The sequence below is a fragment of the Dinoponera quadriceps genome, unplaced genomic scaffold, assembly GCF_001313825.1.
Source record: "Dinoponera quadriceps isolate SergipeBrazil2010 unplaced genomic scaffold, ASM131382v1 scaffold2915, whole genome shotgun sequence".
In the NCBI taxonomy this organism is placed as follows: Eukaryota; Metazoa; Arthropoda; class Insecta; order Hymenoptera; family Formicidae; genus Dinoponera; species Dinoponera quadriceps.
The window spans coordinates 226,771-253,222 of record NW_014556924.1 but is presented as its reverse complement, the minus strand read 5'-3'; the positions used below and the strand labels follow the sequence as shown (position 1 = coordinate 253,222).

Genomic DNA, 26,452 nt, shown 5'->3' with positions numbered 1-26,452 from the left:
CCTAGTTGCACCCGGATAGGCTCGGGACGCGAATGGATCGATGAAGCCGCTTGCCTTTCCTCTTATCGACGTCACGTGATCTTCCAAGGATCGTATCGGCGAGATCTACTTGGACCGTCTCAAAAATTACGTCTCCATACATTCCAGGATGAACGAGGGCTCTTTTTACAACATTTTTCGTGCCACCGTCGCGTGGAAATCTTCCTCCGACAAAAATCGGGACAACCCGCACAACTCCTCAGAATAATATTTCTTTCGGACTAAAAACCCTGCGAAAGATTCATGATGCTCTTGTCGATATAATGCGAATGTACAATCTTTCGCGAGATCGCGCGATGTTTCTCAATTTTTGACACATAAAGGAAGTTTTCTTTCTACTTCAAGCTAAAATCCGATCTTAATATGAAGAAAGATATCACAATATCAGCTTTTACAACAATAATATTGTGACCTGAGTCAAAGGATGCGCCGACAATCCAGGCGGGAAAGAACACTGTCGAACAAAGATGAATTAAATTGAAACCAGACCGTCGATTACCATTCCATAAACGTTTGTTTATTAATTACTGATTTATCAAATTCAGGTAGACACGATCCTCAAATGCAGATAAATACGCGTGTGCCTTCCTACAATCGAAAACACGTTGAAAGTGCAAAATGATACAAATGCAAAGCAAGAACAGTTTTCGCACCATTCCTTCTGTGTGTGCTTCTTTATATATTTGATCTCTTCTTTTTTCTTAGAATTTTATTCTTTCGTAATTTGATTTACTTATATTTTCCTATACCTTCTATATTTTCCATATGCGATTCACGAATAAACTTGACTGGATTCTTTTCTAGAAATAACACCTACTTTCTTCTTATATCTACGCTTAATGGTCCTTGTGTTTATCTGCATTTACTTCCAAAACTATGTACTGATCAGGCATCGTTATTCGTTATATATTAATTACGCAATTATCACACTTATATACTTCAATCACTTCTTTTTTCCTCGTATATTTATACACGTATACATAACAAGAAATTTACATACATGTAAAACATCTCTAAATTTATAATCGCGATGCGCATACGAAATTTTTCTCCCCGCGGACCTCGCCGAAAACTATTTCCCCGACATTTGCATCATTTCACATTCCATACTCCACAAATCATGTTTTATCTTTCCCGCCGGACATTCGACTCACCCGCAATACTTTCTCGTCGGCATCCAGCGGAACCTCCAGACTCGCTCTCGCCGGAGAGAGCTCAGAAATCGCCCTGACGCATCACGAGACGAAAGGACCTGTGCGTCACCTGGCTACCTCCACTGCGAGAAAGAAAGAGACAGCCGTCGCGCGCGCGACCTGCTTGAACGAGCCAACACACACACCCTTTATTTTCTCACGCCATCGACGCGTCGCACTCGACGATCTATATGTCTGCTGCTTGCAGCCGGCGCGTTTAGATCACTTTCGATCGCTACTTCGGGAACTCTCCCGGCGAGGGTGACAGAGGTAGAGATATCGAGAGAGAAAGAGAGAGGGAGAGAGGCGAATGAAAGTGGTGTATATGTGTGTGTCGGAGAAAGCAAGAGGGGGTAAGAGAAGAGCAAGAGTGCTAGCGCACGACAGAGAGGCGTTACCTCTCCCTCTCTCTCTTTCCCTCTTTCTTTTCCTAAGGGATGAGAACGCGCGACCAGCGTCGTAGCGGCGTACCAGGACGAACTAGGGATCGACGGGAAGCGAACGCGACGGCGGCCAGCATCGACGAGAGACGCACAAGTGGTTTTTCGCGTTTCGCGTCGTGTCTACGGGTGTCGGGGGTCGGCCTCTGCCCCACTCACCTGGTAGCCGCGTAGGGTGCGCACCTACTACTACCCGACGAGGTAGGCTACCACCCGAGCGACCCACCCGCCACCTAACCACCCACCTACCCATCCGCTCCGCCACCCCACTGCTCGACTCGCTAACGGCGAGTTAGGAGCTCTCCGACTGTAGGTACGGTTATGTGGGTACACACACCTGCGTGTATGTGCCTCTTATGTACATGTGTGAGCGCGCGTATATATCGACCACGGGCGCGTACGTGCCAGATGCGGCCTGCGGATTGTTAACGCGTTCCGTCGCCACCGTTTGGCAAGGCCTCGTATGTGTGTGTGTGTATGTGTGTCGCGGTTCGGCTTGCCGCCGGACCCGAAAGCCGGATGGCTCACCTGTTAACCCCCGGGGACCTCCCAGGCTACGTTTTTATGGTCAACTACCGGCGGGAGGGAGAGAAGGGAGAAAAAAATGGTTTCAACGGCATGTAGCTCGTTGTTGGCCGAAAAGGCACAGACCCGATAGCAATTATCTCTTCTCTCGCGCCAGTTGCGCCACAAACGCGTGTATATCGTTTCATTGTGGGGTGCCCGGCGGTGTGTGTGTATGTGTGTGTGTATGAATGTGTATTGTGTGTTGTACCGCGCGTGGCGATATACCGCCCTTTGACGGTGCACCAGAACGATTCGTTCTCCAAAAGTTAATTAAACGTCATCTTCCCTTTTTTGCCCGCAATTTGCGTCGCAATTCACGCTCCCGCGGTCCCGGACGTTAAATATCTCGGGCCATTTCGGGAATAACACGGGAGGAGTGGGAAAATAATACGAAGAAAGAGGGAAAAATCGAATTGGTGGCTTGGAAATAGAATCGAGATAAATCGCGAGAAATCAGTTACACTACGCGTAATATAATGTGTATGTATATGTGCGTGTATGATATATTTTCAATTTTCCTAATGTAACGACTATTAATAAAGCAAGATGTATCTACAATTCTATCTTGAATATTTAGCGCTTTTTCAGACGGCGCATTATCACCCTGAAAAGGGGAGAAAAAGTGTTACTCGGGAACGAAATTATGGCGAAATTAATGGGACATCGGGCAGCCTCGTCCCCGGAAGGGCGTCCGTGCTGCGCGCGGAATTCGATATCTCGACGCGCAAATGTGCCGACCGACACTGGCAGCACCATCACACATACACGGGGCTGCATCCCCTTGTCGTCCCTTCGGGAATATATGTCGGTCTCACGACGGATGACACATGTACCCGCCACCGCCTGCCGTCTATACGTGCACATCGCCCGGCATTGTCAAGGCTTAATTTACCTTAATTTAACACCCCCTCGCACCCCCTCGTATTCACCTCGCCACGTTCTCTTTCGATCGTAACCCCCCCTCCCGTGTCCTCTTTCACCCCACGACTATGACGAATACGTTGCGGCTCCGACAAACCGCTGAGATCGCACCTTTATCGAACGCCGAAACCCAGTACTCATAGAAACAAGATTATGCTCTGCATTTAATATTCTGATTGAAATAAAATTTGTCGTTTTTTTCTTTAATAAATGTGTTTTTGAACCAACCTTTAAAATTAACCGATATCCCTATTAACTGTCTCGGGCAGTCATCCGTGTAGAACAGAAATAATTTTGAGAAAATCGACTTTTTGGCCAACTTTCCATGTCAAATACTTCACTGTGCGACGCGACGATCATGAGCGATGCGACCGATTTGTCGTTACTTCTCCCGGGGAAAATGACAGCGTAGACAGGAGACTCGGGATTGGTCCTTATTTTCGATGTGCCATCGCGCCACACGCTCGGCCGGATGTTTTATTCGTCGCATGACGAGTTCATCGATCGTGCCGCGATTAACGATTCTATAAAATTCCCAACAAAACTTTTTTGTCATTCGACGAGACGAATTCGCCGTGTGACGAGAATGAAATATGACGTTCCTGTCGTCGTCTAATTTTCGCGGCGTGTTAAAACTGACGTTTAATATTTTTGATTTAATCTCGAAACACAGAATTCGAGCTGTTTGTTGAAATCCGCGAGAGATCCCTGCGATCTTACTGCAAATCTTGAAACAAAGAAAATGAATATTTAAAATTGGTTTCGCGTCTGTAACTGGTCACGAATCTGCATAAACGACGGAGAAATTTCTCGGTGCCGCGGAACGACAACAACGAGGGTGGTATTTCGAGACGACCGAATTTGATTACAAATTGATCGAACCGCGACCGAACAGAAAAGTAACGGCTGTTATAAATTAATATCGGCAGCCTGATAATTTGTCCCGTAATTCTCGCCAGGCTTCCGATAATTTAGTACGTTCGTTTAATTTGTGTCCATTCTTCGCCGCCGCTTGGTACAACGGATGATTACGTGTGATTGATGTCTCGAAATGAACGACGAGATTCGATTAATATACACGTAAAGCCGCCGTTCGATGCACTCGTTCGCATCAATCCTACACTTCTGTTTATTCGACGCTTTCGCCTACATAATAAATCTTTTCTACGTATATGAGCTGTGTGTGTATGCGCGTCTTAAAAATTATGAATTAGCTATCCGAAGAAGCTATATCGATTCTCTCGGTGACTAAGAATACATCTCGTCGCGTGCGGAGACGCTTACCCTGCGAATGTAATTTAATTTTTCACATGATACGATTAATATCCTGATTTACATCGAAAATCTGGGTCGAAATTCTGTTTCTGTATCAAACTTGCAAATTCTGTCAATGATGAAGAACGAATGATAATCTCGAGATATAACAACGCTATACGAACTGTTGTTCTACTTTAATCTCATAAAGGTTTACTTAATATCGTTTTTCCCGTGTTGAGTCTTTAAAAACTATCGAGAATCTCTAAAATGGCTCCAGATCTTCCGCTAAGAATTTTTAGAAAACGGATATTTTCAGAATTATTTAATACTCGGCTGTGTCACAATATTTTACCTACGTTCAACCTTTAATATTTAATTCTTCTGCCTATTTATTCCATCTAATCTTTATTTCAATAAACAATATATTAATTATGTAACTTACTCAGCTGTAGATAAAATATACGATGTACAAATATTAAATAATTAATATGAATAAATGACGGATTTAATAATATGCTGATTTTAATATAATATAATTTTAATTTAAGATAATTCCTATGTTATTATTCTTTTTTATAGGCATTGAAAATTTCGATAGGATTCGGATATTCCGAGAGAATTAAGAGGAAAAACGTGTAACCAAAGATAATAATTATGTGAACATCAATGCATTTAAATTTGAATTTGGTGCAATAGCAAGGCTAAAGAGAATGAAAAAAAAAAGACGCTGACAGAATAAAGATGAAAATCACATCTCAAGAAGCATTAGAGGAAAAAAATCTCAGCACAATCTCTTGTTAGAAACAAATCTCGGCAACAAATCTCTTGCTAGATTTAGATTATACACGAACTTTGAGCGAGAGTATAATTAACTGCAAATTTATATTCTATTATACTACAGTTTGGATTGATGTTTATTGTTCTATGAAACAAATACACGTTGACAAATAAACACTGATGAAATTACAATTATTTATCAAATAAGTACGGCTTATACGAATGCCGGCCCTACAGTGGATTCTACAGTAAACTCGAATATCTCTTTCTCGCCAAGTTTGTCAAACGTCCTGTACAACAAAGGATTGACGTACATGGAAATATCTGACGTATCGCTGCCCGCATCTTGACGTCCTGCATCCTTCGCTGTTTGTTTCCTGATGCGACATCCTACTATTGACCGTTCCGTGGCTCCGGACTCTCATTCACAATTCACTGACACTCGCGTAAATATAATTCGATCGGAGACGTGTGTCGGACTAACTCGACGCCGACGAGGGCCGGATTAAATACTTCAATAACCGACGAAATATTTGCATCACTCGACAGAGAATGTAAACAATACACCTAATACTCCGCGTCGCGTCATCTATATGCGTCGTTCGTCGGCTCGAAACATACTGGCTCGTTTACGGAAGAAGTACATGAGAGACGAGCAGAGTACGAAAACAAACGGCAAGAAGGGCAAAGTCACCTCTCGCCAATAGTCGTCGCTCATTTATCAACGGCGCGTACATTCGGGCGAGAAATAATAACGCATTATGAAGACCGTCAAACGTGCGGTACTTGTCTAAAATGGTTCTAGTCAAAAATTTCAAGTCTATTATTGAACCTCAAAGTACTGATTTGTGCCTCTGATAATGCTTCCCATTACAATTCTCATCATCCCTTTCAAACCTTTTCAACCAAATCCTACCGCAATTTCCAACGCCATTGGACATTAATAATAAATAAACCGTGAAGAAAAGACTCGTCGTTAATATTTATATTGAATTTCTCTTTGACGGGGCGAAGAGCGGCGTTGCAGACGTGGCTCTCACCTCGTCGCGAAGGTGACCTCAGACCACGACGTACGAGGAGAACCGATTCTCCCGGCTGTCACCGATCGATCGCGCGGATAACTGAATTGTCCGTCAGTGTCTACGTTACATCGAGCACCGCGATTTATAGAAAGAAACGTCAGCGAAACGTCAGTGTTGGGGCTGACGCGCGAGTCGCAAGATTCGACCACGAGGAGCGCGATCTTTTGACTTCCGCTCGAAGGGGTTGGATTCATGTAGACGTCACGCGACCGAAACTTCCTCTCTCCGTCGACCGCCCTTCCGAGTCCTCGAATCTCGGACGCCCTCGGAAGGTCCGCGGTAATAGGGGCGTAGGCGGATCGCATGCCGGGCGTCAGTTAACAATCGAGATCTCCCCCGCGTCTCCACGAATAAGACTGCGCACAGCAGGTGCGCGCGCTAAGGTCACAGACAATGAACCCCGATCCAGTTCAGGGTCTGACTTGATCGAAGACGACGACGACAATATCAACGGTCATCACGCCTCCTCGTGCAACGCGCGCGCGATCGGAAGGGAGAGCGCGATCGATCGCCGGGAGATCGGATCGCACGATTATGCGACGACGTTTATTTGCATCGCGCGTGCTATAGCCCGTCACGTGTCTGTCGTGGCGCACGATTCAACTAATCCTTTTCGCGTTACACGCCCGTAACCCACGATTACCCCGCGTCTCGACGGGATATCTTCGGATCAGGAGAGATTCCACGGTGAGATTGGACGAATCGCTGATTGTATGAATTGCTGATCGAGGCTAGCTCGACGAAAGAGAAAAAGGGAGAATTTAATCGAAGTTTAAGTAACAATGGGCAAGCAAGAGCTCACGCGCGAAATTTCCAACAGGGAGGAGAGACCGAAACGTTTGAACATCTGATGTGTCATGTATCATTTCTGGGGAAAAATTTAATTTCGATCTTGGGATTAACGCCCGATCTTCTTCGACCTGAGCCGTACGTCCTTCTTCTAAAATCAAGATGTCTAAAATTTCGATTTTGAGGGACGATTAAAAAAAAAAATGGAAGCCGTCAGTTTCGCACGCGTGCCTGCAGGAAGCGTCACGGCTGGTATTGGAACTGTCGAGGATACGCGACACGTCGCGTGTCGCGCGACGCTAAATGCTGCCGTTCGTTGGATTTGAATATGGCATCGCGACATTGCACCGGCGGAATCAAGATCAAACCGGTGGGCTCGCGCGTCACATCGTGGCTGCGGATCCGGCGCGCGATAACGGAGCGGACCTCGCGGCGAAGGTCTAGGATAGAAATTGCGTGCTGTGCTCCAGTTAACCGGCCGAGGCCTACATTTGCGAGCAAGCGCGAGAACGAAAGAGAGAGAGAGAGAAGGGGAAGGGGGGGGGGAGGGGGAGATTGCTTACACCCTGCACTCGAATAAGGTCGTAGACAATGAACTTCGCGTTCGTTACCTTCGAGCCACGCGAGGCAAAGAATCATGCCGAGTATCGTCGTCCGCGACCGGCAGGAGCAGAACACTCCATTAATACTGTTCTATCCCCAGCGTTGATAGGAAATTATAGAGATTTTCGGCGCAAACATAGAGTTATAATAATTTTAACAGTCGGCTTTTTGTGAAGGCGGAACTCGACCAAAGATCGTATCACTTTCAATTTAAGGAACAGTAAGACGTTTGCCAGAACAAATGTTTTCCTACGTTTACTAATTTGTTCCTACAGCAAAATAATTTGTAAATTCATTCAGAATAATCCGGCAATTAGTACTCTTAACAAATCGTTTTGTTCTCCGCACAATAACTGACAGATTTTGCCGCGACAGCATAAAATTTGCTGTGCCAGCAAATTATTCTTCTCCGTGATTATTTCAAGTATTAATGAAGAATGAAATAATGGGTAAAGATTTCATTGCCTCGGGCGTTTAAATTTGCTTAATACAGCGCTTATATCAGCAAATTAATCAAGCGAACATTAACACTTGCAAATGTCATGAGAAAATTTAGTCCGAGAAATTTCGTGTTCCTGAGTATTTCAAATTATTTTCACGCGTTTACATTTTAACAAACGCACGATTTTTCGTATAATACAATTCGAAGAAATCGTTCCATTTTCCTCAGTCACGTCGGATTTAAGATTAATATCTACGGAATTGAGAAAGAGAGCCTCAGATTGGATTAGCTCGCGCGGGATCTACATACACGGGACGAGAATACGATTGAATGTTCCGCGCACGTCGTGATCGAGATTAAGTTGCGAGATTGAAAAATTGCGAAGTTTCCCCGCGAATTCCTCGAGGAAACTCGCACACCCGCGGTGGAAATATCCACAATGAGCGGAAGTGAAAGACAAGGAGACGGGAGGGCAGAGGGCGAGCGCGTATGCGATACGGCTTCGCTGCTTATTTTCCCGTCGTGTCGGCGGAAAAAGCGGTGGATGAAAATATTTCATCTTCCAGCGAGATATTGAATGTCGGGAAAGCTTGAGGGTCATCCCCGGTTGCGTTTTCGCATTACCGAAAAAAATCAAGTCGCACGCGAAAGGGAGCTTCGTTCCGCGGTATCAGCTCCGTATTAATTCCGCGCGAGACTCACCCTCGCGTTCACCAACCGCGACGAACGTACCCTCGGCGACGAGAAGTGCGTCGTGGTCGGAATCATGTTACCCCCGCCTGACTTTTTCATCACAAAGAGTCACGAGTTCGGCGAAAAGGAAACGGGTTGCCCGAGATGAAACACCAGATGATATACGTTCCATCGTCTCTACGAGATGTGCCCGACAAAGTGTGTCGTAGGATTGGTCGGACTCGTGGTGGAAACTCGACGAATTTGTTCGGGATAAATTTACGAAGCGTATAACTGTCGAGATTCCATGGATGATCGACGAGAAAAGCGACGATTGGAAAAGGCGTCTACTTGCGCGCGATAACCTTTGGTAACCTTTGGCCGAACGCCACTGAAATGACTCTCCTTAAAATAATTCAATTAAAGTAACTTTTAATCTCCTTCTCGTACCTCCATCTCGTCTCGATCGCGTACTTTCGGTAATTAAGTTAAAGCATCCGAATCTGTAAAATCGACCGTAAAAGCTGCACGATTGTCCAACCTATTCGCGTAATTGAGAAATTTGAAAGATATGCCCGTGTTACTGACGATTGTTTTTTTACTTTTAGATCGACGTAAATATATTAAAACGGATAAAAAACCATTTTTGTGATTCGATCCAGCCTCGAACGCGTGCGGATGTATCCGCTACCATAATGATGGTCCGGCGAAATGAACGGATATATCCGATTCCCGATGCAAACGGATCAAGAATCCAATGCACGCGTCGATTTTTTATCGCCATGTTCGCGGTAGTAGCACGTCTACTGTTACAGTTGCCAGCGCGTTATTACGTTTGCGCAATAAGTAGACATTAATTTACGCGTCGATTTGACAATTAAACGCCGAATAATCGTATTATCCATAATTTTCTCGAGGAATTTCCCAACCGGCGTGGCATTAACCGCCGATCGAGATCAATTCGGTTACCATTAGCGTGGCAAATTTTATTCCGCGCGCTAATATTCCTTTAATCTTCCGAGCGAACGGTCGTAATTAATTATCGAACGTATCTACGCTCGTTGTTTCGTGCGTCAGGCAACGAAACAACGAGCGCAGTAACGAAGCCGACCGATCGGTTAAACGAGTAACAAATTCGCGCTGTTGCGGCTTAATGTTACGATGCGGGAGGCTTCTCTCGAGAATTATCTATCGAAATAAACTCGTTAGCGCGAATTAACTGACTCGAGTTTCACGAGAATACGCCGCAATTTAGACGGACGACAGGCGTTTCGTACGTTAAGAGGCCGAAGCGTGTCGAAAAAGATGCAACAATGGAAAGTGTGAATGTAATTGGGCTGATCGAGAGTCGACTATTCTATTCATCGCGCAGGATTGATTGATCGCACTGAGCACACGTGTGCGTTCATCGCGCACTTCATTAGAAAATCGCGATCATCGAGACATGTTTTTCAAGTAAATCAGTAGCGTTCGCGATCGAGTGGATGCAGACAGACGCGATAGTCGGCGGATTATGCGTCAACAACCTTGACTGCCGAGCTATTATCAAGCGCGGTAATCACTCCTCGCCATACGATCGCAATCGCGCAATTAAAGCACACAAGCGTCGTCGCTAATTATTGTTTACCTAACAGTTTACCGCGACTCGTGCGGCACGCCAAGCAACGTGCGCCGCAGTCAGTTTTTGTTATCGCATAGATAACTCCGCACGCTCGTCATTTTTCCGCGGCACATCTGCGCGCAAGAGAATATTACACCACGTCCGATGTAATATTAACCTCTCTTGCCGCATTACGGACGGTAGGATTGTCATATTACATTGATTTTCTATTTTCTTCAAACATACGTAATTTTTCATGTCCAAGAAAATCATTGGAAAGTTATGCTGTCATAGGTCACTGAACTTCTCTCGATAACGGCTATAAAATCGCGCAAACAAAAACATGTAGTTCTATTAAAAAAAGAATTATCTTGGCCTTCAAATCTCTGAAAAAAAAAAAATCTCGAAAGAAAAACGTTTTTGTCATCATAATTGCCCCCTCGAACGGGTACGACTTTTTCCTTAAACCTTTCTTTCGTATCAAAAACAAGTGAAATAATTAAGACGCTTGATTTAAATGGTTCACTTTACATCATAATAATATATAAATCACATAATTATAAATTAATATAATTATGTAATAATAAATTATAATTACATCATTTAATGAAAATTATCTAATCTACACATTAACTGTAAATCGCGCGATTAAGCGCTGCGATTGAGAAACCGTACGAACACTTTGTTGGAAAAGCAACCTGTGTCGTAGAATTTTTCTGTTTTCTAATTTTCTACACCGCAATTTCCCGCTGCGAATTTCACGGTGAGTACGCGCTCACCGTGAAATCAGTGCACCCATGTTATTTAGGCGGCGAGAGTTTCGGCGCTTCTCTCGACTTCCGGAGGGTAGCGCAGCGCGGTGCAGTCACATAGCCCAGTTCTGACCCGAATTGTCGATTGTTGTTCGGCCGCGGGCGATAAATTCGCGAGTGTAGAGGCGAAAACGAGGTCTCCTGTCTCCTCGACCCAGTTCGCGGCCGGCGATTACACGCACGAAGTTATAAGCGTTTCGCGCCCAGAAGCACGTTTTTCACCACGTATTCTCCCCCTCGCGAGAAGAAGCGACGGCGAGTCGGCCGGCGACTCGTGAATTGGCAACGTTATCTTTTTCGATGTCGCTGTTGTTCAACGGCTTCATTCGGTGGAGAAAAGTGGGCCACACACGATCGACTACGCGAGTGGACCTGCCCGTTTACGCGACGTGAGCAATTCTGTCGCCGAAGCGACCTTACGGCTCGAGAGTCTCCGTTCAATTATCGTTGCAAGAAAGAAAAAAGGAATCATCCCTGCGTTGAATTCTTTCAAGTTGACACAACAGATCTTATAGATCGCAAAATAGTAAATCTTAAAGTTCACTCGCGTTACATGAGCGAGAAAATCGGGAAGAAAATCATCGGTGGAAGAAAAGCGGCAAAACCGACATATATATGGAAAATCAACATACCCATGTTTCCCGGCTATAAAGTACCGAACTCTATCAAAAAAAAACAGTACATAAACTTCGTCTACTGCGTGCAGTAAGTGAAACTAAAGTGGCGAACTTTTTTGTTTGCAAGCGTATATGGTTGTGTTTGGTCTGTTCTTTTTCAATTGATATATATATTGTATATATTCATTATTACGCACGGTAATAGTTTAGCAAGGCACACGAAAGTAAGGCAACTACTATTCGAAAATTTGCTGTCATCGAGTCTGTGATACAATATATATATAATATATGTGATACGCGTTTGTGATACAAATTTCTCTCACTAATCCGTGCGCGTCCATCTTACTTTCGTTGTAGCGACGTTTTATCGCGGATACTTCCACGCGGCCTTTCAACGATCCGAATAATTGAAGCCTTTCTTCGCGTCCGCCTCGCTTGTTGCGCGTAAGACTTTAATGCGATTGTTGTTAAGTGCTGGGGATTACTTACACGCGTTCGTAGATATCGCTACCAGATGCTCCAGCTGCGTGCCATTCGGTGCCTGGTCTACTGGAAAGGAAAAAAGAAGAAATTAACGACGCTGTTAATTAATTGCTCGTCGAGAAATACCGCGTCACCCGAAAGTCAGACTGTTCAGGCCTTCCTGCATTCACGCTAGTCCCCCCAAAATATTTCCCTCATAAAGAGACCCGAATGTACGCCGTTTATATCGCTGAACCCTCGGCCGAAGCGAAAACCCGAATCTAAGGGTCGACACGTACCGCGACTGAGGAGATTTTCGGCGGAATATTATCCGTGAACATCCGCGCCTGCCGTATATCGGCTGGTATCGGCCTTAATTTTCTACGTTTATTTGTACAAGCAAGGCACCTCGTGTTTTCCTCCCTTCCCGCTCGCGCATTTTACTCTTTAATTTTTCACCTGATCTTCCTTCTGTTTACTTATTCCTTTCGTGTTACGGAAGGGAGGGGTTTCGGATTACAAACGAAATCGAAAAAGAAAGAATGTTTTCGCGACGAGGCGTTACTTTTTATGCATATTTATGCAATTTAATTATATCCACCACGAAGCAATCTAGTAATTTTATCTCGCGCTAATAAAGCTTGCAATTTTTCTCCCGCCTATATACATATATATCGGCGAGAAATCAACGCGGAAAGTCGGCGGAGCATATCTAAACGCGTTCGCAGGATGGAATTCGCAACAACTTTCAGCTCTCCTTGACAGTTCTCGAGTAAAAGTACGAAGCGTACGGTGCAATTTTATTTCGACGCTCCCTCGTAAATCAGACTCAAATGAAAACATCGACATCTCGTCGTAACTTTTAATTTGATAAGTCATCGCCCGCGTATCTGTTCGATAAATTTCTTATGAAACGTCAGGTGAGTACATTTAGAAAATATCAATATGTCGCTCTTAATTGCATTACAATTGCAGATGCGCTAATTCTTGTTAACGTCAATTCAGATGCAACCGAAAGATTTTTTATTCCTGGCTGTTATTATATTACGATTGGCATGATGTTGCGTGTTTCTAAGTTAAAAATTTAATTACAATACAATCACGGGAATTATGGTTGAAATAATATGAAATAATACTTTTCCACGAAAAAAAAAAAAATACTACGGATATCATCTAACTGGTTGCCGCGATATAAAATATATAATGTTTCAATATCTCTAAGAACATAAGGAAGGTTTTGAGGAAGCGTCGGATGCAAAATTTCATTACTTTTCATCGTCTACAGCCTGCTACAAGCCTGCTATAAGCAGAAGAGGATAAATCTGAAACGCGGAAAATGATGCTTTCTGATTCTCAGACCAGTTGCATCCCTTCGCGCTCGCAAAATCTCACGTTTGATCCCGCGACGGATCCATGCATCGACGTTGATGAACGTCCGCCACATGTAGGCACGGCGCAACGCGCACAAATGACCGACAAACAACGTCGTCCTGTAATTTCGACAATCAAAGGAAGCCGGCCGGCGAATGATGTCCAGGACAACTGCATCTTGTAAATGAAGCGCCTTGTAATCTCGGCCGTATCAAGGCTACGTCGTGGACTCACATGTCGCGCGCACGAAGATGCAGATATATTACAATTGTTATTTTTAGAAGGTATCTTTGCCACATGTCTACTGCGAGTGGGGACGGGAGGAAATTGCCTCAACTCGTACGTCACGATGTATGATTTGACAACGATGTATGATGACAATGTTATAATTTCCCACTGAACGATGTAAATACAACATAACGCATGTGCCATGTAACAGTTACGTCATTGAGTGGAAAGTTATAAAATTCATGTTATGTTACCATTAATTAATGTTCATTAGAATGTTATCTATAGCTTGGGAAATTTTAAATTATAAACCCATTCTTGCATTTAAGTAGCGCGAAACACCGTAAAGTAAAAGGATATAACGCACGTAATTATAAAACTCTTAACGCGTAAAGTGGAAAAAAGGACGAGTTATTATACGAGTTATTATAGGATAGTTTCTTAACGCGCGTATTTTTGTTTCCCGACCAATCCTTGCCTTTCCCGTCCAAAGCGTATTATTAGCGTTGCAATATAACCCGGGGATGTGCGGACGATTATAACAATGTCCGACAGATGCGAGAGAAAGAGAGAAAGTAAGAGAGAGGGAGCCGCCTACGATTAAAATATTTAATGTCAAAGGCACTTACGTGCCGTTTCGCGGAATGATAACGCTCAAGGGCGATGAGAACAAAGTGTTAGAACTTAAGTACCGGTGGTGAGTGAGAGTACGCGTGCGTTGCATAATACATTTCCATCGAAGATAGTTTAAGGTGGGGTCCACAGAGTTTCATCGACCGATCTGGCGCAGGGTGGAGCTTAAGCCAGACGACAGCGTCACCGCCTTTTCGCGAAGGCCTTCTTCCTGCTCTTCACCCTCACCTGTGTCAACCCCGCTGCTAAAATTCGACTCGTCCGCAAACGGTGTCCCGAGAGTCGCTCGACGACGATCTGCGGATTTCTCGACGAGACTCGGATCGGTTTCGCCTCGAGAAAAATTCGATCGTGATGTCGCACATTTTTACATTTCCCGGCTGATCGTCTAAATCTAAATTTTGTTATGCTAAAATTCTCCCGTCCTCTTGAAGAGAAAGATCCTGTCATTGCTATAAAAACTATGAATTTTTAATCTCCTGTAAATAGCGAATTATGCCTCGTCCAAGTCAATCATCGCGTTTGCCTTTCTAATGTACGAAATTTGAAGTGAAAGCGCGCGCGGGAAAAACTGTCTCTCACCGATGTGCACACCCTGTACAGTGTCCAGCGTAGCTGGCTTTTCCAAGGCCTCCGTCGATTGGAATCAGCGATACCAGAGCACTCTACGCCCGATAAATCGCCGGCACTGTATCGACTGTCGGAAGCCCGGAGCGGTGCACCCGCAGCGAACTTCGACCTTCGCTGCACCTCCGCGTTATAACGTTATCATCGTCCCTCTGATATCTCACGATATCTTCGTTAATAGTTCATACCACCGCTGTCTTAAACTCGTAAACCCGAGATATAATCCGTAGCAGGCAATCGCTGCAAGTCTAATGCGACGATAAGTCTACGTGCTAATAAGATAACGAAAGAGAAACTCTAAAAAAGGTCAGCCGCCCCCCCTTCCCGTGTCAGATAAATGATTTCATTTTGAACAAAATTTAGCGAATGAATTTCTGATCGAAAAATTGAAGTTTCGATCGCTCGAAATATCGACGATTCTTTACTTCACGGAATTAGAAAAAAATTAGTCGCCGGTGAAAATCTCCCGTTCGAAAATTTGCTGCGACGATAAATCGCGATTGCGTAAGACGCGTGCCCGACGCCAATGAAAACGATCCTCTCCTCCACGCTTAAGCGCATACGGAGCGACGACGCGAAGCGGACAGCTCCCGGTCTTTAACGATTATTTTATTATTGGCCCAATTACGGCATTATTGTTTTCACCACACGAACCGGTTAAAGCTCCCTAGCGTTAGCCGTTGCTCGGCCGAAGTTATCAGGGTGATTCAACCGGCTGGATTTTTGCCTCCAATTCCGCCCGCCGCGGCGGATTACGGCGCTTTAACCCTTTAACCCCGCTTGAATTCCTGCTCGCGCAGCGAGCATTATTTTAGATTCCAATTCGAGATCGTTCCGAAGATAGGCTCGATAGACCGTCGAGGCTTGCTCCGACAGCGAAAAAAAGGGTAGACTTATTAAGACTCGCGCCGATGTGCGATAACATTGATCAGCCGCGCGAACGTTGAATTGAATTATACTGCTATCAAAAAATTAATTTCTTTTTCTTCGTAGCATCTACATAGGTCTAAATTCAAAGAAGCCTTTTTCCATATAGATACATAGGAATATGGAAAAACTAGATTGTACGATAGATCATACGCTGGATTATAGTTCCGATGAAGCCTCTGATGAAACTCTCACGCCAAGTTAACCGAAATTTCGCGCGATGCATAGCGTGGCGATGCCGTATTTTTAGCATCGTTGAATAAAACGCGCGGTCCTTCCCTCTCCCTCTCTCTCTTTTTCTTCGCCCGACCTCGGCGATCGCGGTATTGTGCGGGAATTTATGACGTATCGCCGGGAATAAATGTCAATTGACACGCGGACTCCTCGCTCTTTCCTACACCGCGGCCGTGCACGTTCCTAACGTCGAATCGTAGCTTTGCGTCCCGTCGAAACGCGAGTCCGCTTCATGAATGAAAGGCCGCCACTTGGTCGCTTTTCGTGGAATGCTGGATGCAGAGGAATTGACCGTGGGATAAAACCGGTATTGTCCGCTTAAGCTATCTCGCCTCGAGACGTAAAAGCCAGGACGAGATGAGGGGAATGCGCGCATTTTCGAACGACGCGGTTACTTCCTTCTCGTACGATCGAATAGTTTCGATTGAGTTCTGAAATCGTTCTCATATCCGAATAATAACTTGGACAATAGAAAACCTTCCATGTGAGAAACGATAAGAATTGAAGGAAAATGCAATTTGTTTGAAAAGATACGCAGAATGCAAAAAATATTACTCGTCCCGAAATTATCTCGTTATAATTCTTTCATCCCGTCTTTAAGTCTTCATGTATTAAAATTCGACAATCGCCAAATTCTGAAAAATTTACAAGTTTGTAGAGACAAAGTATAAATTTACCTGAGAAATCATTTCTAAATTAAAACGTTGTTAAAAATAAAGATTATTATTTTTGTTCTGAAAAATCTCCCTCTCTCATTGTTTCATCATACATATATTCGAGAGATAATGTAAAGCTTTTTGTTAAAATATTAATCATATAACGACATAAAACGCGATGCAAATGGTATTAAAATATAAATTGCACAGATTATGTGTCGATAAAAGGGTGATAAAGATACGAAACTTCTTTAGATGCAAATTACGTACTTCGTATTCATATTTTTGTTCGAGCGGCGATTTGTTTAACTTTTTCTCACATGCGAGTAAGTCGTCACCCTCGGCAGAACGAGGGCGTTTAGTATAAATTTGGTGAACGCACCTAGAAGTAACGTGTCTCCTTCTGGCGGCATGCCAGAATGGCGAAATGTCGGTTTGCACATAATATCACGCTGACATATCGTGTCACGCGTAGAAATGCGCGTTGTTCACGGCGAATAGTCATGACATTTCGCAGCGTCTTACGTCGTACGTTCTGTCTCGCGAAAATAACGATACTCGCGGAAGACGCGACTGTGATCGCGCCTCTCGAGTGCATTTGCCCAATTGTACTGGATTTGATCCAAACTTTCAATTGACGGTAGATCAATGTTACTCCTTTCTTTTTCCTCCGAAAAAAATTCATCAACGAAACGCTCAAGGGTAACATCTCCTTTGTATCCTTTTCTAAGACGCGTTTCTATGCAATCTTATAGTGCTATCATATTTTACTTATCATTTCATTTAGCTTTTATATAGAAAAATCTGTGTGACATTTGTACAAAAAAAGCCAGTCGAGATCGATCGAACTTGAAATCGACGCTATTATGCAGTATACGATGATAACGCGAAAACGACGGTGGAAACGGGAAGAACGTTTTCCACGGAGAAATTCCTGGCGTGGATGGAAATGCGGGTAAAAAAGCTCCCGGCTGGTAATCGAGTCCTCCAGCTTCGAATGTTCGAGGGCGCCACGTGCTTCACGTGACATGCACGCGAGAATTTCCCGTACGAGGCATACGTACACTAGGGGTCTTATGTCTCATTACTTTTTATATATATACATATATATATTCAAATAATTTTAATTATAATGTTAAAACGTATATAATAAATTTTGCTTTTACATTTAAGCCACTTTTTTCGAGTTATAAAGCACTTTCTCCTGTAAAAATAAATAATAAATATAATCTATAGATATTCAGTGTGCCTTCCGTGCATTTCGAATATCGAGTAACAATAGAGAAAAGAATGCATTGGCAAATTTACGATGAAACTTACGGATTAAAAAGCATCGTCAGAGGCATAAATCAATAGCAAGATTGAAATTCTAAGTTTAGTTTGCATTGTTGATTGCGACTTAGTGTCCTGCATCGTCCGTGAGTTCCGGACACCCATTGGCACTTGCATAAATACGATTCGATCGGTCGCTAACGATGCTGACAGCCAGATACAATATTTCAATAGCCGACGAAATATTTTAATAATTCAACGCGAAATGTAAACAACGCATCGACATAATGCGCTTCGCATCCCGGTGTATACGCCGTCGACTCGAGATGTAATAATCCGATCACGGAGAAAGTACATAACGTACGAGAGTCTGTAAATAAACGGCAAAAAGGGCAAAGTCACCTCACGCCAATCGCCGGCCGTCATCGTCCGCCTATCAATGACGCGTACATTCGGCCGAGAGAGATCACAATAATCAAGTTTTCAGGGCCGTCACACGTATGGTACTTATCGAAAAGCCCGAGTGAAAATTTATAATCTATTTCAAGTCTCGCAAGTGCTGGTTTGTGCTTCTAATAAGTCACCTTCATTGCAAGGAAGGATAATAATTCGAATAATTCTGCTTTCTTTCTTTTTGACATTTTCTACAAAAACGTGGAGTCACAAGGGCGACGAAACGTTCGCTTGTAGGGCTCGCTCGCCCGATTATCGACCATCGTCAATTCTGCTTTTGTAGCAGCACCGGCCAGGCAGCTGCACCCTTCTCTTCCGCCCTATCGCAAACCCACCCTGTCTCACGCCCTGCCACCAGGGAGAGCTTTCTCATCGGCGAAGTGCGGCCTTCGCACCGGAGACGCGAGTGGTTCTCATGCGAAGGTTACAGGTCGAAGGTCAGGCACGGACCTTACAACCGGCTCGACGCCTGCGATTTTAGCGGTTTGTTAATCATCGATCGCATTTCGCGTTCAGCTTGTTCGCGCTCCCTACGTCAGGCCTACCTACTACTTATTCCGGGAAACACGTGGCGGCAGCTGCAACTGTAGTCACGAAACGAATGCAGCGCAGCCTTCTCTCCGTGCGATGTTTATCGCGTGCCAAATTAAACGCGCTTTCCGGAGAACCGGACTGACGCGCATAATCGTGCGAACGGGGGACGCGGGTCGCGCGGATATTCTAATCCTGGAGCGGAGCGCACCATGAATTTTTTATGACTCGTGGGTCGTCGTCGTCCATTTTTACAGGGTTCAAGTCATATTATATTTATTGTGTGTGTGTTTATGTACGTGTGTTAATACAAATATTTGGTAACAAGCATATCATAAACTAACGGGTCGGAATATTAAGAATTATCTTCAGAAGCCGGGAAATCTTCTTCTTGTTTACGCAAAATATTTGATATTCGAATCTATAAGAGATTAAAAGCGTTCTGATAAACCATCGGAAGCTAAAAACTTTCCTCTTTCTTTCTTTAATTATCGTCAATATTAGTCACTGTATCAATATTAGTCTACGTCGTCGTGACGGCGTATGCAAAATCACGGCAAAGCTCTCGAGAGCGCCGTGAATCATCGTCGAGAAATCCGCAAACAATAAGGGGACGTTAAACATCGATATCTGTTTTAGCTATCGTGTGTCAAAACGATAAGATCTCGCGGTGGGTTGCCGCAAATAGAACAGATAGTATAAAGAGCATCTCGACCGAATCCACGAATGTCGCATTAATGCACAGAATATTTCAATACCATGGGATCCTTTATCGAATCTTACGCGGAAAAAAGGCTGGTTGCATCAATCAGAAAGAGGACAACCAGATTTGTTTCCGTGTAATTAGAAAATATGGGAAGATAGCGATAAAAAAAAAATGAGACGCCGATAAGCACACAATTGCTCAGCGCAACAAGTAAAAATGTTCTCGGTATTCCTCCTTGTTATGCAAGCGCAAGATTCCTGAGATCAGGTTGACTAGTAGACAACTAAAAGTTTCTCATCGCGTGATACGGTTCCGAAATTAAAAGTGATATTGATACGAGACGTCGAAAAATATATTTGGTCGAGGTTCCGAATTAAAATTAGCTTCAATCGAGGGCACGAGATGCGCCTAGACGCTACTGCGTACAATAATCCCGGTTATTGCCGTGGCGACAATTACCGTCTAACCGTGCTGGCGCGCTGCATCGATTCGCGTCGAACGATTTCACTCCTTGACGCGATGGGCGTTTATCGTGTTGCGGTTCGCTGCGCTTCGTTCGCGCTGATTAATCTGCAAGAATGAGCTTGCTTTTTCGGGCACAGTGTGTCCTATACATCGCGCCTTTTTCCCTTTTTAATCATTGCGAACAATTCGGCGATCGATGTGCGAACAAAGCGAAAGCTTACGAAGAGCTCTGTTTATCGAAACGGGAGACAATAAGTTTCAAAATAAAATTATATGTAAATTTTGGTTAAAAGGTACAGTCTGTCTAATAAGAATGTGACCGGGAAAACTTCTGTTTGAAAACCATTACATCGAAAACTTTTGAACAAGCAGGTTATACGGAGGGTTCCAGTCATTGTCATGATTAATCTCAGTGTTTGTAATACTTTATATATACATTTTTCTTCATTTCGCTTAAAATTAACATTTATTTTTTAGATAATTAAATAAAGTTATAGGAAAATTTTTTTTTTTCAATAAATTTGAAGGAATCCCTTAATATCGCCAATTATCTTGAACAAGCGAGGGAAACACCGAGAGGAGCTTGGTAAGAACCTACGCCGATATCGAGCAAGTGAATCCAATTAGCTCGTTTGTTTAATTCGACACGAGTTACGCGTATTGTGTGTTTATGGCTGATGCGGAAAACGACGCGGAGTGATGTACGTCAATGAAAATACCACTTTGTACGCCGGCTATTAATTTATGTCGATGACCGATCCGCCAATGAAATCAAAAGACCGCGACGTTATTAGGAGGAAACGCCGGCAGCGTTTAAATTGTCATTTATTAGTGCGCCCGGAACGATCGCTTCCCGATCAAAAATAGCCGAATTTCACACGCGATATCGAGGGAGTGTTTTGAGAGAATAAAAAGCACGCGAAAGCGAGCTCGGGTTGAATCGTTCGTAAATTATTCCGAAAGAAACGAAGAAAAATCTATGAATAAAATCCAAACTTATTATTCAAGCTTATACGAAATAATATTTTTGCCACATCAATTTTGCTATCTTTAGTTCAATCACCTGCTGCGAACGAATCGAATATTAACGCAAAACATTCTTTGATAAAAATATTGCATAAATACCTGAACAATTTTCTAGTTATCGACGTTAAATGTCTCAATCTTCAAATTGATTTTTAATATCGTATAATTGGGAAACAGTTTTCTCTCGCTTATGTCCCTAGCTTTGAAATAAAATTTCTTAAGACCTTTTACTTTTCGAGGTAGGAAGCGGAAGGTAAATTAAGTTCTAATCTAATCATAATTAGACGTGTACTAATATCCGAACAAATCTACGTTTACGTTAATCAAACAGAGATAAATGAAGATGAATCATCGCACTAACGGAGACAGGCTTCGGATCCGAGTTAAGGAAGACGTTTTCATAGAATATGACGCGCAGGAAACACTTATGAAACTTCGTATTGATCGTGCCTACCACGAACTTCTAACACGATCGTTCTTAATCTCAGAGGTAATGACGATCGATCGATCGACCTTGAAACGAAAGCTCTTGCCTCCTCTTTTCCTTTCTCTCTCTCTCTCTCTTGATACACCTACTTACCCCTACACTTATCCTTATACTTATGCGCAACACCACGCGAAGGTTGGAACTAATTGGATGCGGGTTTTTATTATAACGCTACTTCCGACGAGAACTCCGGTTATGCCGATAAACTATCGGCACGTGATTGATGCTGCGTTATTAGTTGGTTCTCGTTATCGTAAAATATGTATTTTGAATGTGGAAAGTCGATAAAAGAAACATACACGGAGATAAAAACAAAAATTCAAACGGTGATTTGTATATTTTTGTATGCCCAATTAGCTCGACTCGACAATCGGATAAAAATAATCGAGCAATAAATAAACACGTAGCGAGGCAAACAATAAATATGCCCCGGAAAAAGTTTTCATATATAATTATATGCATATAAATAAATAAATAAATATATATATATATATTTATATATAATCATATCCAATTATATAATTATATATGGAAAATTGTTTTTCGGGTAGCTTGATGTTAAATACATAACATAATTTGATCGATGCACCAAAGGAATGATTTTGTAAATAAATCAATACGAATAAATACAACTAACAATACTTTCATGAAATTTTCGTGAACGTTTCATCAAGACGTCACACACAATTGCGTTTGTTACATCAAATAAATGATCTCGTCCCGCAGTAATACACATGACGATCCTTCCTATTTCAACGCACATTAAAAATCCCATGAGCGTTCGAAGATGCCCATCGACGCCTACTAGTACCTTCCAACGATAACGCTAACGATAACGTTGAATACGTACGTCCTAAAAAATGTATCACTCGAGTCGTGTCGCTCGGAATTCCACACCTATCCGAGTCCAAAGTTATTCGACGAGAAGAAAATACAGGGAGACCCATCGTTGCTCAATCGAAGTTACTAATTCGCGGCTACCCGGACGAGACGAGAGCGCCGTCGTTTTCGTTCGCAAGGATCCTCCCTGAGCGTCCACCCCGTCTCCGCGAACGACGCGCGAGGGAATCACGTGGCGCTGGGGTTTCGACGGCCATGCGGCGCATCCGTCACCGCCTCGGTGCTCCGCGGACGACGCGAGCCAGCCGCGCGCCACAAAAAAAACATGGTGAGAGTCTCGTGTATTTTCCTCGAGACCGGTGTCAAGCGCACACATGGGTGCCGTTGAAAGTACGCATACGCGCGCGCAGCACGTGCGGCAGGCTTCCCTCGCGACGGTACACCGGGCGCAATCGCGACGGACGCAGGCAAAACAACACTCACCGTAATCGCGCACCGGCGACGGCGATTGTTGCTGCGTGTAGTGCGCGGCGTTGCTCGCCGGCGTCACTCGGAACCTCTCCATCCTCGTACGGACTCCGCTTTTCCTTCCGACGGACGGCGTGTGAGAACGGGGTAGAGAGAGAAAGGAAGGGGAAAGAGGACGATATCACGAACGCGCTTTCAAATCAGACGACACTCGATGTGAGCGAACGTTCGCGCGTCGCGACCCGCTTGCGTATTCCCCATTCGGCGACTCGAAATTACGGAACGCTACTGTGCGCGTAGGCCGCGCGGCGCGTCGTTGCGAGCCCGCTCCGCTGGACGGCGCTATATCTCGCTTTCCACGCTAGACGATCGGAAGTGGGGATAAGGGCAGTGACTGGAGAAGGAACGGTGATACGAGCCCGACGAAAACGGAGGGTGCCGCGCGTCTATGTCTTCGTTCACGGAGCGTGGATAGAAAGAGCGAAAGTTGTGGGAGGGCAAGCGAGAGGAAAGCGGGAAAATGCGAGGAGAAAGAAAATCGTGACAAGTCGGATAAAGACGGCGAGCGGAAAGGATGGTATGATTTTGTGTTACTCTAACATGGAATATGTTAGAAAGTATAGGAATATAATGTTAAAAACACATGTTAACAACATATGCTGACAAGGTGAGTGTGTTAATTTAACATTACATTTATATACCTTTTAACATCTAAAGATATGTATCTAAGTTTCGTTAAAATAGAAGAATGGTATTTCGCGGATGTTCCTCGTAGAAAGGAAAGATATTGATCTGACGAAAATATAAATATTTAAATATAGAAATGAATTTTTTGTTCCAAAACGCGTTGAGTTGTCCGATAAGCTCGTTTCGACTTTTTAATCAAATTTAATTTTGTTGCATTCAGTGGATATAAATTATTCATCCGACTGAGCAAATGTCATTTCGACGTTATTCGTGATCGATTAATCATTCGCTAACAGTTTTGCGCAGCATTAGTATATTATCGTCGATGTGAGCACAAAATTTTTTTTGATTAACTCAACATTGAGTTAAATAAAAGGACATTAAATTAGATATAATACGGGTAATAGCATAATAATATACAAAGTATGAGTAATTTTCATGAGTCATGTTATTTTAAGCAAATAGAGGTCGGAAGTCAGAAAAACAGGAAAATGTAGACAATGATGACGTGACAAAAAATATCAGGAGAAAGAGAAGCAGTGGGGAGATATGACGCAACGAAAAAACGCGTGTGAAACAGTGAAAATCCCGAGCGCAGAAAGAGAAACATAAGGACTGGAGTAATTGACTTGGAAGGTGAGTTTATGCATTATCGTAATTATCTGTGACGAATAGTCGCTGCACATTGTTGCAAAGCACGTCCGTAATATCGGCTTGTTCTTATCGCAGACCATGTCGCTCCTCGAAATCAGGCATTGCCATGCCATTGTTCTGTATTAATATTTCAGCTCGTTATTCATGTTAAATATAACATAGCGGGGAAAATCGAAAACGCGTTGTAAGCTTCAAAACTATATCGAAATTACATTACTTCAAAACTATATTACTACAAATTGTAAATCTCTTATGGCTATATTTTCAAAACAAAAAAAAAGGTCAAATAATAAGTACTTTTTCATTAAAATTCTAACATGGTTTCGAAGAAATTTAAAATATAGAAGTTGAAAAAAATAGGCCTCAAGAAATAGATATAAAAAATCTTTAGAAACATCAAGCAATTAGTTGCGAATATCTTAGCTTTCGATTGATCAGTCGTTTTTTTTAACTTTACAAACGTGTAGATAGTATTTCCATTAAAGCGCGGCTAAAATTTAAAAAGATTCATGAGAAAATGGTTTGACGGGCTAATTACCTCAAGTGTGTTACCGGCAGATATCTCTAATAAGGTATACAGATTATTGCCACAATGCGCATCCATGTGTGTGCACCCAGCGACGTAATTAACGAGATCGTGCTGCACATCGCACACTTCGTTAAAGTGCGCGCATATATACGTAGGGGCACATAACAAAAACGCGTAATTTCAGGGTTACATGAGCGCAATTCGCGTTACGATGTCTTGCAACGTTGCACAGCGTGTCGCCGGGAGTAAAAAGAAGTATCTAATCGCACATTTCGGAGCAGCGCTCTTACGGAAAAATATCCGACGTGTCGCCGTTTTTTCTCAAAATTGTCGCGAAATGGTCGCGTAAAAAACGTCTTTCATTATGCAACACGTTCTTTCGAGCAAAACAAAATGATATTTCGAGAAACATTTCTCGGAGTGTTTCTAAAAGTCGCGCTGTCCGTCTCGTCGAATGTATGTGATTATCGTCGACGATATTACGCCGCATTATTAAATTGGTGGTAAAAGACAGTAAATTTCCGGGCCTCGATGATCACCTATGCGAAACGAGACACGTGCTTATTCACTTCCAATAGGAAAACATTATATGACGAAATATCGCATGAATCTTGTGATGCTACAATAAATTTCTGAAGATATATGTAGATAAAAATATTGACTATTTGTATAAAATATTGATGATTGTCCAATTAATTTCTAAATGACATTTCGGCAAAACAATAACGATATGTATATTCGACGAATCATCCTAGCGGAACACTTGCAAAATGAAATTTGGCAACGAAAAATTGTCCAGTAATTGAGAAAAATATTTCAACTACATTATGTTTGAAACATTTGTAATCGTCTCTGAAAGAATAAAATACAAGAGTCTCCGAGTGCTCGTCGCACATGCTCGTCGAAATAGCGGTGGAGCGCGTCAAGAATTTATTTATTCTTCGCGGCTACGGGTCGGGACGTTCTGCCGGACGTTCTGTTTATCGCTCGACGTTTATCATCTCGCATTCCGCGACGATGATTTCGTCGACGGGAGTAACACCGACGTAACGGAAGATTACGTGCGGATCGAGTGCAGTACCGAGAACGCGTGCGGTGCGCCGGTATCTTTTTTTTTGTTTTTTCGAAGCTGCAGGAACGCGGCGTTTCGTCTCGCCCCTCCCTCTCACACGCCGGCTCGTTCGCTCACTCTCTCTTTCCCTCCCTCTATCCGTTTGTCTCGCGGCATTTCAACCGGGAAACAGCTGATCGCTGTCCCTTTAATCGCGTCGTCGAGCCGCCGTCGTCGTACAAGGTGAGTCACTCAGGATGGCCGAGCCACCTCGAATTCAACGTCCGCAAGTCGCGATCGGCGAATGCGAACGGTGCTCCATCGCATTCGAACG

General features: G+C 43.4%; 1 protein-coding gene across 9 annotated transcripts in view; it reads right to left on the bottom strand.

Annotated features, from left to right (window-relative positions):
- LOC106748497 (solute carrier family 12 member 4) overlaps positions 1–23,467 on the bottom strand; it is an 88,681-nt gene extending 65,214 nt beyond the window's left edge. For 4 of the 9 annotated variants that reach the window (XM_014627074.1, XM_014627077.1, XM_014627076.1 and 1 more), the window contains exons 1-2: positions 23,213–23,467; positions 12,301–12,360 (exon numbers count right to left, since the gene is read on the bottom strand). In XM_014627074.1, coding sequence (XP_014482560.1) covers positions 12,301–12,360; positions 23,213–23,294 — 142 coding nt within the window. In that variant the 5' untranslated portion in view covers positions 23,295–23,467. Of the gene's footprint in view, positions 1–1,193; positions 1,867–12,300; positions 12,361–23,212 lie in introns of those variants that run through there. The other 5 variants (XM_014627075.1, XM_014627080.1, XM_014627081.1 and 2 more) reach the window with 5 other exon arrangements.
- Between the last annotated feature and the right edge of the window lie 2,985 nt (positions 23,468–26,452).